At 37.0% G+C, this 17,125-nt stretch overlaps 1 protein-coding gene across 2 annotated transcripts; it reads right to left on the reverse strand.

Annotated features, from left to right (window-relative positions):
- Positions 1-5,260: 5,260 nt before the first annotated feature.
- Positions 5,261-12,183, reverse strand: CRYAA (crystallin alpha A). 2 transcript variants are annotated; one of them, XM_074232094.1, is made up of 4 exons: positions 11,891-12,183; positions 11,351-11,440; positions 10,231-10,353; positions 5,261-5,892 (listed from the first exon to the last, which is right to left on the reverse strand). In XM_074232094.1, exons 1-4 carry the CDS (start codon positions 12,167-12,169, stop codon positions 5,683-5,685), a joined length of 702 nt encoding a protein of 233 aa, XP_074088195.1. In that variant the 5' UTR covers positions 12,170-12,183; the 3' UTR covers positions 5,261-5,682. The 2 variants fall into 2 exon arrangements, with proteins under 2 accessions (XP_074088195.1, XP_074088193.1); XM_074232092.1 differs by lacking the exon at positions 11,351-11,440.
- Between the last annotated feature and the right edge of the window lie 4,942 nt (positions 12,184-17,125).

A 17,125-nucleotide genomic window follows, 5' to 3' on the forward strand; every position in this document is an offset into this window, starting at 1 on the left:
GTAAACCTGAAAGATGAACAGCTCTTGTTTTGAGAGAACTCAGCAGATATTATACCCCAATTGCAGCCCTGAGTGAAACAAGGTTTTCAAATGAAGACTAGCTTACTGAACTCAGAGCTGTATACATATTTTTCTGAGTTAGCCACAATGAAGGGGGATAACATGAAACTGGTCTTGCAATCAAAACTAAACTAGTCAACAAGCTAGTTGCCTAACAAAAGAAGTGAAATAACAGGTTCATGACAGTACAATTGCCACTTGCAGGAAAACACCACACCACCATCATCAGTGCCTAGGCTCCCACCACGAAGAACCCTGATGATATCAAAGAAAAGTTTTATGAAGACCTAGAGACCCTTAGCATCAATATGCCAAAAGAGGACAAGTTCATAACTCTAGATAACTTTAATGCTAGAGTAGTCTCAGACTACCAGACATGATAGGAAGGGCTTGGGGAAAATGGAGTTGGAAATAGCAACAGCAATAGTCACTTACTACTGGGGTCTTATGTAGCTAAAGATCTTTCCATCACACTATCTTCTGTTTACCTAAACACAATAAGGCTTTGTGGATCCACCCACACAGAAAACATTGGCATTTAATGGACTATGTGATTGTTAGGGAAAGAGGGAGTTTGTGAGAGTGATGGAGGCAATGTGGAGTACAGAGTGCTGGACAATCATAGACTTATCTTCACCAAGCTAAATATTTGCATTAAACAGATGCAACATCCCCAAGGCAAAATGACTACTAGAAGAATTAAAGTCAAGAGATTAGGGTGGCTGGGTTGTGCAGTGGATAAAGCACTGGCCTTGGAGTCAGGAGTACCTGGGTTCAAATTTGACCTCAGACACTTAATAATTACCTAGCTGCGTGGCCTTGGGCAAGCCACTTAACCCCATTTGTCTTGCAAAAACCTTAAAAAAAAGTCAATAGATTAGAGCAGTTCTCTGAGCTGGAATAGTTTGTTGCTAATTGGCAACTACGGGATAGAAAAGGAGTGGGCTGCTTTCAGAAATTTGGTGTGCAGCACTACATTTGCTCACCTGAAAAATGATGGGGAAATAAAAAAGTTGATAAAGGAAAAACAAAAACTACAGGATTTACCAGTAGGGCAATTCATCCATCTCTAAGAAGCCAACATTTAATTGCATCAAAAGTAAAATACAAACGAAACTTAGAGAAATGTGGGATTCTTGGCTCCTTAAGAAGGCAGATGAAATTCAATTCTATGCTGATAGTAAATTTTATGATGCCCTGCAAGCTATTTATGGACCACAGTCCTATGGTGCATCTCAACTACCAGTGCGGATAGAGCCACATTGATTAGTGATAGGGACTTGGTCCTAGAGAGATGAACCCTTCCGTAGTATTCTAAGCAGTTAGTCTTCAATCAATTTGCCAACTGACCATTTACCTTAGATTGACGTCACTTAAACGAAGAAGTTTTTGAATGCCATTAGACTTCTTTCATGTGGCAAAGCTCCTGGTGCTAATTCTTTTCCAGCTGAAATTTACAAGGTGGATGGTTCACAGTTCATACAACAACTGAGATTTTTCAGGTTATCCCCCAGAAATTCAAGGATGACTCCATTATCCATCTCTATAAAGGTAAAAGGAATCAATTGTTCTGTGACAAGCATAGGGTGGGTGGGGTCTCTCTCTCTCTCTCTCTCTCTCTCTCTCTCTCTCTCTCTCTCTCTCTCTCTTAGTTTTTGCTAGCAAGATTCTCACCAGAATAAAATAATCCTTACTTAATAAGCTAATCTTTCACCTGGAAGATGGTCATCTCCCCAAGAGCTAGTGTGACTTCAGAAAGAGCTAAAGAATGGTTGATATGGGGGCAACTAGGGCATGCAGTGGATAAAGCACTGACCCTGGAGTCAGGAAGACCTGAGTGCAAATCCAGCCTCAGACACTTAATAATTACCTAGCTGTGTGACCTTGGGCAAGTCACTTAGCTCCACAGCCTTGGAAAAAAAAAAGAATGGTTAACATGGTGTTTGCTACAACTCCAGAAGAAATGCCAAGTGCAGAAGAGAGAACTAAACATTTGTAGATCTGACCAAAGCCTTTGATAGCATCAGTCTTGAGGACTTATGGAAAATTAAGTCAAAATTTGGTTGCTCAGGGGGATCTAGGTGGTACAATGGATAGAGAGCACAGGTCCTAGAGTTAAGAGGACCTGAGTTCAAATCCAGTCTCAGAAACTTAATACTTACCTACCTGTGTGACCTTGGGCAAGTCACTTAACCCCATTGTCTTGCAAAAAAAAAAACGATTGCCAGAAGAAATTCATCAGTATTGTATGTCATTTCCACAATGGCAAGCTGGCCTGGGTAACAAATAATGTTTGATGCTCTTGCACTTTCCTAGTCACCAATGGAGTGAAACACAGCTATGGGCTTGGTCCCACACATGATGTTTTTAGCTATATTGTCAAATACCTTCAATGAGGTTAAACATGGTATCAAAGTTAGCTACTATAAACTGATGGCAAATTCTTCAGCCTAAAAAGACTACAAGCCAAGTTCAAAGTGAAGGGAGTGTTGGTACATGAATTTTTGTTTGCAGATGATTGTGCACTCTGAAGCTGAGATGCAGCAAAGCACACAGATCAGTTCTCTGCTGCTCAAGTTAATTTTGGCCTAACAATAAACACCATTAAAAACACCATCCATATGTGGAACCATCAATTACAGCAAATGGAGAAGCTTTAAATACTGTGAATAAGTTCACCTCTCTTGGCAGTGTACTTTTTAGGGATGTACACATGGATAATGAGGTTGACACACAGTGCCAGAGCTAACTCAGTCTTTGGGAAGCTCTGAAGGGAAGAATGGGAGAGAAGTGGTATTAGACTAACTACCGAACTGAAAGTCTACAGAACTATTGTGTTGACCCCCCCTTGAATTCTTGTAAAACCTGGACAGTCCACTAGCACCATGCCAAGAAACTGAACCATGTCCATTTGAATTGTCTTAGGAAGATTCTGAAGACCACCTGATGGGATAAGATACCAGACACTGAGGTCCTTTCTTGAAGTAAACTGCCAACCATTCAAATTGAACTATAGAAAGTACAATTCCTATGGGTCAGCCATGTTGTTCAAATGCTAAATATACATTTGCCAAAAAGACTGTTTTACAAAGAACTCATACAGGGCAAGTGTTCACATGATAATCAGGAAAAAACAATACAAAGACACTATCAAAGTCTCTCTTAAGAGCTTTGGAATTGATTATATGACATGGAAGACATTGGCACAGGATTGCCTAACATGGTGTGCCCTTATCAAAGAAGGTATCATGCTCTCTCAGCAAAGCAGAATTATAGTAACTCAAAAGAACAGAAGATATGCAAATTCAGAGAATCCACCTCAAATATTCACATGGACTATTGTGCCCAGTCTGTGATAGAGCATTCTGAGTTCATATTAGTCCAATCAGTCACAGCTGGACACGCTATAACTTGACTCTACCATAGTGATGTAATTTTGGTCACCTTCAAGGACAACAAACAACAGCAGGACTTGACCCTTGAATTCCCTCTACAATATTCTCAGCAATATTCTCCATCACAGCTTTAAAATTCTCATAAATAAAAAAGCTAGATGATGGCCAGAGTCAAAAAGACCTAAATTAAAAGCTGGCCTCAGACACTTAACCAAATAACCTTGGACAAGTCATATAACCTTATCTGACTCAGTTTCCTCATCTGCAAAATGCTGATAAGAGCACTTACATCCCAGAGTTTGTTATGCAGAGAAAATGAGTTCATATTAGGCAATCTTAAAGCACTTCATAAATGCTAGCTATTATTTTTATTATGATTATTGTTATTATTGTTATCATCACCATAATCTCCAGAACCAACTCATTCAATTTTTGGAATCAGCAATGGCTAATTATTTATTAAATAATATAATATAAAAAAATTTTGATATTATAAATTATATAATAATATAATATAAATTATATAATATTAGATATATATTATATATTATAAATTATTAAGTTTATATTGAATTTTAAAAATTTCTCTCAGGGGTACCTGGGAAGTAAATAAGTATTTCTATAACATCTACTGTTTGGCAGGCATTTTGCTAAAGACTTTTAAAATATTATCATTTTTGGGAGGGACAGCTAGGTGACACAGTGAATAGATCACCGGCCCTGGAGTCAGGAGTTCCTGAGTTCAAATCCAGTCTCAGACACTTAATAATTACCTAGCTGTGTGATCTTGGGCAAATCATTTGACTCCATTGCCTTGCAAAAAAAAAAAATTATCTTTTTGTATACTCATAAAAACCCAGAGATAGATAGATAGATAGATGAGAGAGAGAGAGAGAGAGAGAGAGAGAGAGAGAGAGAGAGAGAGAGAGAGAGAGAGAAAGAGAGAGAGAGACTATTATTTTCCCATTTCAAAGTAAGGAACCTGAGGCAGAGGTGAAGTGACTGACCAAGGGTCATACAGCTAGTAAGTGTCTGAAGGCAGATTTGAAGTCAGGTCTTCCTGACTTTGGGTCAGCAGTCTATTCATTATACTGTTGTGCCTCTTCTCCAGCTAAATATTCCTAGTTTTTGGCATGAGTTTGAATCCTTATGCTATCTTGCTCACCTTTTTTTACATACTCTCCAACTTGTCAATGTTATGCTCAAAATTCCCAGTCCCAAATGGAATACAATACTCTAGATGGTAGTCTTATCATTGTAGAACAATAGAACTATCATCTTAGCAAAGAAGGGGAAGAATTCCAATTCTTTCTTCCCAAATTTTACTTTTGAGTCTTTTTTTTTCCTAACCAGGTCAACATATTCATCTTTTCCATTCCAACCTCCAAGAAAAGAAAGAAACTTGACACAAAGTCATGATTTGCTCATGTCACATTTACTTTATTGATGGCCAATGATGGTTTTCTTACATTGTGGTGAATCTATGTTAGAAATTTTAAGATTTTGAGAAAGATAGTCTGAGACATACAGCCTTGTGAGATCCCAGTGGGAATTTTAAGCCTTTATGTTATGATGTAACTCTCTCACAGAATCTCCAAAGCTGTGTAACACCAATTTCTTGCTGTCAAATGAAGCATTGCTAACAGAAACTAACATCTTTACTCTAGGGATACACCTGTCTTAAAATATAGCTGTGACCTGCATATTGTGTCATACATATATATATATATATATATATATATATATATATATATATATATATAAGGAACCTTTGAATTACTTGGAGGTAATATTACTCCCCACTATTTCTAGTTCAATTTTTCTTCACATTGTTCAGCTCAGTTGTTGATTCTTCTTCATTTAGTTTATTGGAGGTTAACACCAGGAACATTCTCAATCACTTGAAGATATTTAAAAAAAAGTATAGGACAATGGCTATTTTGGCAAACCAGCCAGGTGATGGGATTTGGGTTTTTAACATTTAGATCTTAAGTTATCACTAACATCACAGCTCTTTGGGTTTTTAGGCCTCAAGGCCCAATGTCTCAGACTTTCTCAGACCTTCATCCCATCTAAGAAAATGAAAATAACAACAAAAAAAGAGGGGATAGAGCAGAGGAAAAGAAACAACCCTGACTTTTCTACATTTTTCCCCTGGTATCTAAGCAATGACTTTGTGAGTAAATCTGTAGATAGGAGCAGCCCATGTGACTCACATTGCCTCAGCCTAGGATGAGGGAGCCAAGGTGGGCTTCTCCTCCCGAGACACAGGGATGGATCTATCACTGTGGCTTGAATCCATATTAGCGTGACTCTTGGGACCTGAGAAGGTCAGCATGCCATCAGCAGAGAGAGAGCAGGAAATGGAGGCCTGGTCCACATTGGAAGGCAGGCGGTATCGACGATGGAATTCACGGGAAATATAACCATGGTCATCCTGGTAGAAGGCAAAGGTAGGAAAGAATGATTATTCAAAGGCAGAGAACCATCCATTGTTTCCTATCACTATTGGAATTTCATGCCTAAGAATTCTCAATCTATAATGATTTTATGTAATTAGTTTGATGGCTATATGTAACACATACACTGCATATGTGAAGTAGACATAAAACTACTACAATTCTCTAATGAGGAGAGAACTCACACATCCCAAACAAAAAATTATTATAGTCATTTGTTCAGGGAATAAAGATGATGAATTTACAAGGTACTACACTTTTCTGTAGGACTTTGTATTTTCCCCTGAAGACAGCATCATTGAAAGAATTGGAAAATAACTACACCTCATTGAAGATTAGGGCCTCTTCTTAAGTCTCATTGATTGAAATAAATTGATTAAGTTAAGCACTAAGCCTAGAGTCAAGAACTGAATTTAAATTTGACCTCAGACATTTCCTAGTTGCCTGGCACTTGGCAAGTCACTTGACTTCTGTCTCAGCTTCTTTGACTGTAAAATAATCATAACAACTTCCTCCAGGGTTGTTGTGAGGATCCAATTTCTAAAGCACAATTGAGATAGATTAGAGAGCAGCAGAACTAGAATAAAATTTGGGAGAAGTGTAATCTAGAAATACACACCAGTCTCCCTTAATGGAGAGCTATTAATGGTAGCCTTGGGGGCAGAAGCATAATGTAATGACATCCACTCTTATCCAGAAAGCCTGAAAAGAAGTCTTTGAGGGACAGTGGTGAAATCTGGACCCTGGATTTATGCACCTGTACATGAAAAATGTAACCTTAGCCCCAGAGATATCAGATTGAGAGGGGAACCCTATGCCTCCATTGGGGGGGAGTACCTGAACTTCAACCTTTTGAAGGAATAACACAAAAATCTCTAATTCTAGACTCCTGAATAGAGAAATGGATATTTCCTACAAAAAGTTTTAAATCTAGAATTCTAAAGAGAAGAGAGTATGGTTGGATACTGACAGCCATTTGAGCAAAAAAAAAAATTGTGAGTGTGATCCTATAGCTGAAGGATTCTCAAGGGACTGAGTCACAAAATGGGGGAGCAAAAGATGTAGATGTTGCCTTCTACAACTAAAAATGATCTGGAAAAAATTCAGGGTCAAAGGAAAAAGGGTTTCCTCTCTACTAAGCTCAAATTTGTTCCTCTTGGGGCAGCTAGGTGGTGCAGTGGATAGAGCACCAACCCCGGAGTCAGGAGGACCTGAATTCTAATGTGAACTCAGACACTTAGTAATTACCTATGTGACCTTGGGCAAGTCACTTAACCCCACTGCCTTGCAAAAATAAAAAAAAAATTGTTCCTCTTCCTGTACTAAGGACATTTTCCTACTATGTGCTTAAAGTAGAACCATTAGGTGTATTCCTGAAGTGAAAATGGAACTCATTAGGATATGGAATAGAAGAGATTGTTGCAAGTTTAGCAACCTCAAATTTCCCTTCCAAGTATGATTCAATCAAAAGAGTCATGACCTGACCCATAAAAACTCTTGAATGTCCACCACAGTCAGATTATAATGTAATTGAGAAATGTTAAACAAAATAAAAGTATAAAATATTATTGAGAATGTTAATTTGTGGTATTATGTCAATTTGCAGGATATGGGTATCTGTTTCTATTTGAGTTTGATATCACTGAACCAAACAATTTATTATGATGCTATGTCCCTGGAGACCTTTATAGGTACACCAGGGGTATTGTTAGAAGGTTGGGGAAGATCACAGTCACCAGAAATGTGGATAGAATTTCAATTGTTTATAGAATACTGTGATTATGGGTTTTCTAAATTTTTGTAGAGTTAAAAGATTACTCTCTAGACCAGGTAGGGGTGGGGAAACTTTTTTTTTTTGCCAAGGACCAAAAACTTAAAAATTAGTCTGCTATATTTGGTCAAATGTTCAATTAATTCACCCTAAAAAGCTCTTAGATTTATCAGATCAAATGATTTCATGGGTCTTATACCAATCACAGGTAAGACAATTACCTGCCCCTGCTCTAGACAAGGTTTGTTGTTATATTAAGAGCTTGGAAAAGGTCTTGAAAAAGTTTTACCCACAGACCTAGAAACAAGCTATATTTCAATATTTGCCAGAGAAATATTTTGAGAGGGAAAAAAAGTGAGACAGAGAGATGACTTTTTAGAATTCAATATTGGATCCTGTTCTAGCAAACTCAAAACTTGGGGTTTAGGGCCATAGATTATATTAGGAGATTTAGTTTCTCTCTTTAAAACTCTGTTGGAAGTAGTTACTGGCTGGTAACATCTCTATTTCAAAGCAAGAAATTCCATAAAAATGGAATCTTTACAGTAGTTTTCTTAGGTCTTTTTTAATATAGTCATTTTTATGACCACGATTTTGGTTCTTCTAATTATATCAATTTAATTCTTGAACTTAAAAAATGCTTCATTAAAAATTAATACACAAATATGGGGCAGCTAAGTTGTCTGATGAATACAGCACTGGATTTGGAATCAGGAAGACTCCTCTTCCTCAAACACTTAGTAGTTGTTTGACCCTGGGCAAATCACTTAATACTGTTTGCCTTAGTTTCCTCATCTGTATAACTAGTATAACTAGCAAAAGAAATGGCAAGCTCCTTCAGTACTTTTGACCAGAAAAATCCTAAATGGAGCCACAATAAGTCAGATAAAACTGAAATGATTCAATAATATATATATATATATATATATATATATATGAATACACACATAAATACACACAGATGGTTAGAACTTATAGCAATAATGTAACATGGGAATGAAAAGTCCCACCTAAGTGAAATTAGTTTCAAGTCTCTTGAATGGTTTCTAATTTTGAAGATACAATTACATCTTTTCTACAAGCTGAAGATGTCAATTAAATAAGATGGAGAAATGTCTCATTGACTAGATGAAATTAAAGTTATCCAAGGAATTAAATTAAATTAAAATGTCCTAGGAATACAGAAAGATAGCAGAAATAAGACTTAAGATGGCATGATTTTTTCAGGTAATGAAGTTAGGGAATTTTTCAAGTTCTTCATATTTCAGAAAAAAAACTATAACTTTGAGAAGGATATTAAGACTTCTATTGACATTCAATTACATTTCAATTAAATGAAATCATTTAAATACTATACAGTCTTACTTCAATTTGGCACATCACGTGTGAAAAATTTCCAAATCTAAGACCAAAGTTATTTGTCCTTCTCATTTTTGCTAGACATTCTGCCATGTGAAAAATCAGATATCCTGTGTCTGCTTTAGATAGCATACTTGATTTAGTTTTCCCTGGATCAAAACACAGTTCAGTGTTTGATTGTGAAAGTTCAAGATATAGCTGAACAATTCTACGGTATTCCTGTTTAAATTTAATTTAAGAATAAATCACATGTCATACAGTTGACACACTTTGGGATACTAATATTAATAAAGAATCTTGGGGGCAGCTAGGTGGCACAGTGGATAGAGCACCAGTCCTGGAGTCAGGAGTCCCTGAGTTCAAATCCAGTCTCAGATATTTAATAATTAACCTACCTGTGTGACCTTGGGCAAGTCACTTAACTCCATTGCCTTGTTAAAAAAAAATAATGAATCTCAATATTTGCTCATGGTCTTTCAATCATGAGCCTTAAAGGTAATTCTGCACAATTCAAACATTTATTAATCATCTATTTATTAAGAAAGGAAATGTTCTAGACTCTGAGAATGCAAAGACAAAAATAATAGCACAAATCTTAGCTCATTTAATTAAATCATTCTCTTGGAAAAAGAGACACCTTTGATATAACAGATAGGGCATAAGACTTGGAGACCCATCAACTCATGTATGACCCAGTCACATCACAATCTTCATGAATCTCAGGCACCTTTCTAAGACTATAAATTATGATTAGGTTTTTATCTGCCTTCAGGTAGAAGTTCCCACATGAGGAAATCACAGGTCCTTTATGTATTGAAATATTTTCCTGGCAGTCAAATAGGCTGTTGGAGCAACCAAGATATAAAACTGGAAAGTTTCTGCAAAGTGCTTTAACCTCCATTTGCAATGGAAACATATTTGAACAATACTGACACTTGTAGGTTGGTGATCTGTCAGACTGCCCAGTTGATAATCATTTACATAGTTTTGTTTTATCTTCTAAGAGATTTTTGATGATGTAATGTGACCCTCAGAAGAACTTTGTTTAATTTAAATAATTCATTCACTATCCTATTTTTTCTAACTCAACTTTTCCTCTTTCTTAATTCAACTAAAGGATTTCAAAAAGATAATGACAAACCACAAATGGTTTACTAATGACAGATACTAATGACTTTTGTCTTACCTGCCTTTCACTATGCTTCCCATGAATTTCCACAAAGTCATCCAACACCTTCACAGTCAAGTCTTCAGGTGAGAAGTGTTTTACATCCAGGAAGATAACAAATTTATCTCGGTCAGATCTCACCTGAAATTAAAATGTCATATATAGATTTACCAACCATCCACAAAACATGTTAGTGGACAGGGAACAATTCTCTTCCATGTTCCCTGAGATGGATTGTAGAAAGCTAAAGGAATTAGAATAGATCCATTTTTAAGATAGGGGTTGTAGAGTAAGAGACCAAAAGCAAAATGAGATGCATGTAGTTATTTGGTGAATCTGGTCTTCATAGACAAACTCAAATCTTTAAGTTCCAAAAAGAATTACTATTTTCTTAATAATAAGTTTTTAATTGGTTTGTTTATTTTGTCTAAGTGGCATAATTGTCTCCACTCTGCAGTTTCTTTGCATATCTCTACAGTATTACCATCGCTATCTTGTCAAGAGTGTTAAATAACTGTATTCTTGATTCATTTTAATACTCAAGAATCTTTCTGTTTCAAGTGATAGGTGAATCTAATTATTGCTGTGGCATATTTTCACATAGCACATCTTTCTTTTGAGCATTTACATATCACTCTAATACTAACAGAATCATTGTGGCATAATGGGTTGCACAATTAGAGATTAGAGTCAAAAAGGCCTGGGTTCAAGTCATATTTTTGACACTTTAGCTGAGTGACCATGGAAAAGTCATTTACCTTCTCTGAGCATCATTCTTCTCATTTATGAAAGGCTACTAGTCTTTAAAGAACTTACTTCACAGGATTTTTGTGAGGATCAAATGAAGTAATAACATGTATCAGCACCTTGCCATCTTTCAAATGCTCTATAAATATCAGCTATTTTTATACATCCTTTATTCAATTAGCCCTCTTGTCAGTCTTCTAGATTTTTGTAGGATTACTTTTGGTGCATTTTTTTTAGTGCAGGCACTGGATAATTCTACTAACTCAATAGGGATTTGCCAGAGAGGAAACCCTAGATCAACTGGTTTGCAGGATACAAGGAAGCACCCACCCCCAGCCTGGCTTTCACAGCCCAGAGCAGACAACCGGGGAAGCAGCTGAACACAAACAACTTGCATTTGCCAACAACTTGCCTTGGTAGGGTTGTTCTTGGGGTTTCCAGCATGTGGTTTGTGCATTTCAAACCACACATGGGTCATGAGCTGATGGGAGGAAAAGAGAACGGTCGTGCTCAGTTTGGATTTATCTTCAGCTCCCCCCTTCCCAGGGACATGGAGTAGACTGCACAGTTCTGCTGCTGCACTATTTCGCCATTAGAGGGGAAATCATGCAGCTAGAGGTAAACAATGCTAAGTAGCAAGCACCAGTTCTGTTTTGGCTTGACCAAGCGGAGACATCTATCAATCTGAGAATTCAGAGGGGAATTTGGGAGAGGGGAATAAGGCTGGTCAGTGCACCTGCTTATGTGCAACAAGAATAACAGAGCCTGAGGACATCAGTCTAAATATAGTGTAAGCTACTGGAGCAGACACATTATCAAGCCATATTTTCCTCCTACATAAAGTCTCTGGGTCATCATGACCTCTGACTGGCTATAAGAAAACTGAAAAAGGGAAAGAGTAGCTGCTGTGGGAAAAAAAAAAAATTCTTACCTCAGAAATGCCTGATTCCAACACAGTTCTGAAGAGTGACTGCCTGTAGTAAGGGCTGATGGTGGAGGAGAGGAAAGGCAGGAGGTCATATTCAAAAAGACCTTCTCCAAAAAACTGGTCAAACAAGCGGCTTGGATATAAGGATCCAAGAGCACGTTTGAACCAGGGGTGCTGGATAGTTATGTCCATGTTTCTTCCTGCTGGTAACAAGGTGGAGAGTTGAGAAGACAACACAAGCACTTTAGGGAGAGTGATGTTGTTCCCTGGGCTGCATAGCATTGAGCTGCAAAATGCCCCTTATTTATACCTCTTTGACTGAATGAAGGGATTTAGTGGGATTTTTTTTCTGAAAAGACATGAGCTCATAGTGAAGGCATTCCAGTCAGCAGAAATGCACAGGAAAACCTGAGTGTGACAATCTGGGCAGAATTCAGGTTTCCCTGAATGATGGCTGCATTCAATTTTCTAGGTTTGTCTCTTTCCAGATAGAGCAGGTGTATTGTCAGTCAGTTTAGACGCAAATCATAGTCTTGCTTTCTCTTCAGTTGTTTGTTTTTCCCCATCAAATTCACCTAGGAGGAATTACTATTTGAGTGTTTTTTCATGTATTATATTCATGTTTCGGGAAAGTAACATTTTTAGTGCATACTTATAAGCTCTCATTGATATTTATAAATTCTTCAAAGAATCAGATGATGGGAAGCAACCTCAAGAAATTACCTCATCCATTTAACCCTAGTTCTGTTGAGGAAACCATCCTTTCTTCCAGTCATTCAAGTATTTAACCTTGGAGTCTTCCTTCACTTTTCCTTCTCCCATATATCCATTTAGTTACCAAGCCTGATCAATTCTATCTTTCACATCCATTCCCTATCAAAGTCACTATCATAAGGGTCAGTACATTATCAACTTTCTCTGAAAGAATATTCACATATTAATTGTTCTCCCTGCCTCCAGTCTCTGCCCTCTCCAATCACCCAGCTGCCAAAATAATCTTGTCATGTGTATGCCTGTGAAAAGTGGATAGTCTAGTAGTACCACATATATTTAAATTGTCTTAAGAAGATTCTGAAGATCACCTGGCAGGATAAAATACCAGACTCTGAGGTCCTTTCTCAAGCCAAACTGACAAGTATTCAAATGTAACTACGAAGAGTGCAACTCCAATTGCATAGCATGTTGTTTGAATGCCAAACATAATTTGCCAAAAGAACTTTTTTATGGAAAACTCACACAGGTCAGGAAAAATGATACAGGAACACTATGAAGATCTTTCATAAGAACTTTGGAATGATTGTGCAACATAGGAGACACTGGTACAGGACCACCCAGCAAGGCTTGCCCTCATCAGAGAGGTTCCTGTGCACAAAATTGAAACAGGTTAAAGAAAACATAAGAAGTGCAAGTTTAAAGTACCCACCCGAGGTGTTCACATGGATTGTGCCCAGACTGTAGAAGAGCAATCTGAGCTCATATTGGGCAGATCAATCCCAGTCAGGTATATTGTAACTTATCTCTAACATTGCAATGTCATTTTTGTCTTCTTAGATAACAAAGGACAAGATCCAACCAATGAAATCACTGACCTAACCATATCACATCCCTCTTCAAAAATCTTCTTTGATCTCCTTTTATTTCCAGAATAAAATACTGGGGCGGCTAGGTGGCACAGTGGATAAAGCACCGGCCCTGGAGTCAGGAGGACCTGAGTTCAAATCTGATCTCAGACACTTAATAATTACCTAGCTGTGTGGCCTTGGGCAAGCCACTTAACCCCATTTGCCTTGCAAAAAAACCTAAAAAAAAAAAAAAGAAGAAAATACCAACTTCTCAGCCTGGCAATTATAGTGACTCCCTCCCTCATTCTACTTCAGTCTATCTTTAAAGCTTTATTTTCCAATATTCCTCTTTAAGAACTTCACATTGCAATCAAACTGGACTGCTAAGAATAGTCTAACACAACATGCAACATCCTGCCTTTGGACCTTAACAAGTTGTCCACAATAACTCCCTCCTTATCTTCAACTCTCAATTCTTAATTTCTTTCATGGCTCAGCACTGATATCAGCTTTTCTTTGTGGTCTTTCATAATCCATACCTACAGCCTCAGATATTTCTTCTTCTCTCTCTGTGCTTCTGTAGGAGGTCTTGGTTTTGAATCATTCATTTTAATAAATATTTACTCAAACCTTAAAGCGTGTCAGTAAATGCTAGGGATACAAAGGGGGAGGGGGGAAGTTCTTGTCCTCAAATTAATAACCTATTGGAGGGAAACATGTACATAAAAAGAAATACAAACTATATAAAAATAAATACAAAGTAATTGACAGAGCTAACAACTAGGAGCAACAAGAAAGCCTTCTTGTAGGAGGTGGGTTTTGAACTGGACCTTCAAGGGGTTCCAAAAGGTAAAGAAAGAGAGAATTGTTTGACACGGGGAATGTTTGTTCAGAGTCATCAAGAAGGTGATGGATGGTCATGGAAGCAGAAACATAAGTAGGTAGGTCAGTCTGACTAGAGCATTAGAGAGCAATATGTAATCTGTCCAGAAGGATAAATTGTAACTAGATTGTGAAGGACTTTAAATGACAAAGAATTTTATCCTAAAAGCAACATGAAGTCATTTAAGTATTTCCTGATGCTCTCACCCAGAGGAATTCAGAGAATTTCAACATCAGGCTCATTTTAAGCACCGAAAAGACTAATATCAGAAATTAAATTTTTATTTGTATAAAGGGAAAAAATGCAAGGATGTCCAAGGATTACCAAAAGTAATCAAGAAGATTCTTTTCTCTTCCTACAAGAACCTATTTAATCCCCCTCCTAACTTATAGTAATATGTGACTTGTTTTCAATAGACAGTCAAACCTTATCTACTACTAGGCCAACTTTGTCCATTTGACTCATAGTAGCAATAAAGATCAAAGCCTGGATTAGCATCTTTTTCAATATAACTCCCTACTTTATTGCCTTTTGTTTCTTTCTTTTTAAAATTTTCTTTGTTATATTTTTAATTTATGAAGTAAAACAAGCATTTCCAAAACAGAGTACAACAACAACAAAAAAAAGATTGTACATAAAACCGATAATCTACCTTTCAAATTATCGTGTAAATTTTTCTTTTCCTTTTTCCCTCCCCCTACCCTAGAGATGGTCACCATTAGAAATAAATAGGTATGTACACACACACACACACACACACACACACACACACACACACACCGTAAAATTGTTTTATACATCTATCAGTTCTTTCTCTGGATGTAGACAGTGTCTTCATCTGATTTATTCAGTTATTCTTAAAACAATATTGTTGTTATTAAATACAGCATTCTCTTGGTCTTGTTCATTTCATTCTTCATTATTTCATACAAGTCTATCCATATTTTTCCAAGAATATTGAGCTTATCAATTCTTATAGCACAGTAATATTCCACCAAAATCATGTACCACAACTTGTTCAGCCATTCCCCAATTTATGGACATCCCTGCAATTTCCAGTTCTTTGCCACCACAAAGGAACTGCTATAAATATTTTAGAACATATAAGTTTTCCTTTTTTTCCTAATCAGCTTTGGAAATAGACAGTAGTGGTATTATTGAATCAAATGATATAGGCAGTTCAATAACTCTTTGGGTATAATTCCAAATTGCTCTCCAAAATGGTTGGTTCAATTCACAATTTCACCAACAATGAATTAGTATCCCAATTTTTCCACAAACCCTCCAATATTTATTGCTTTCCCCTTCAAACATTTTAGCCAATCTAGTAGCTATAAAATGATATCTCATTTGCATTTCTCTAATCAATAATGATTTAGAGCATTTTTTCATATGACTCTAAATTATTTTGATTTCTTTATCTAAAAACCACCTGTTTATATCCTTTAACTACTTATCAATTGGTGATGATTCATATTCTTATGTAGGTTACAGAGTTCTTTGTTTATTTGAAAAACATTACTCTTTCTGAGAAACTGTCTATAAAATTTCTCCCCCCAACTCCAAATTTTCTTCTTTCTTTCTGATCTTAGCTACATTGTTTTATTTAAAAAAAACTTTCTCTTGGTCTTTGGTTCTGTGGTTGTCCTATCAAAATTTCCATGCTGGATCTGGCATATCCCCAGACTCATACAGTGGTACTGTGATGGCAATAGATGCTAGCTGGCAGGTTTATTTGTTCAGTTTCCAATTTTGAGTCACAGATCCAGAGCATTCTGAAAATGAACCAAACTAGGCAGTGTACCTAAAAAGGAGAAAGTTCATAATCAAGAAGCAGTAGCGTGGTTCAGACCTGAAACCCAGAGAAAGGTTTCATTTCTAATATTTCACTCCGTTTGTAAAGGAATAACCAGGAAAGGAATGCCAAAACCTAGATCACCTCAGGCCAGGGAGCAACAGATCACTTTGGGAGCACTGAAAGCTTACAAGTCCTTATCCTGTCCCTGAGATCCTAGAATAACACAATACCCCAAGAAAACAGCAACAGGAAAGACCTTCCTCCCAGAAGTGCCATAGAAGCCATACATAACATCAAGTCCAAAGTTAAAAAGCAGTATAGAAGAATGAGGAACTTTTTAAAAAGAGCACTGCTGTAAAAAACAAACTATTATGATATTGTTTGTCCTTAGTTCTCAAAGAGGACCATAACATCAGAGAGCCGTGAGAAATTGCAAGTCTTACTTTCTTTTCCAGAGCCATCTGGGTCCAGGAGCAAGATATGGATCAAAACCACCATAGATGGCATTGGATGCAGTGGAAGACCTTAACCTTTTTAAGCTAAGATCTTTAATGGGACTCAGTTTAACTGACACAACATGCATTCAGTGAAGGTGGGGTAAGAAAAAGAGGTAAAGAACAGTTTCTTTTATCTTTTACCCAGTTAAAAAAAAAAGTTTTCTACTGCATCCAAGGCCATCTTCAGTTATTCTGATCAATATCTTGCCACTGGCCCAGAATGAATATAAATAAAAATTCTTTCTGTTTTGGCCAGAAACCCTGAAGGTTTTCCCCTCCCAGATTTATTTTTAATTATGATGACAAGGAAAGCTTAAGGCACAAAATGCAAAAGAAAAAGATTATAAAACATCTATAAGAAATGTGTCACGGATGGCTAGGTGGCACAGTGGATAAAGCACAGGCCCTGGAGTCAGGAGTACCTGAGTTCAAATCTGACCTCAGTCACTTAATATTACCTAGCTGTGTGGCCTTGGGCAAACCACTTTAACCCCATTT

The sequence above is a fragment of the Macrotis lagotis genome, chromosome 1, assembly GCF_037893015.1.
Source record: "Macrotis lagotis isolate mMagLag1 chromosome 1, bilby.v1.9.chrom.fasta, whole genome shotgun sequence".
In the NCBI taxonomy this organism is placed as follows: domain Eukaryota; kingdom Metazoa; phylum Chordata; class Mammalia; order Peramelemorphia; family Peramelidae; genus Macrotis; species Macrotis lagotis.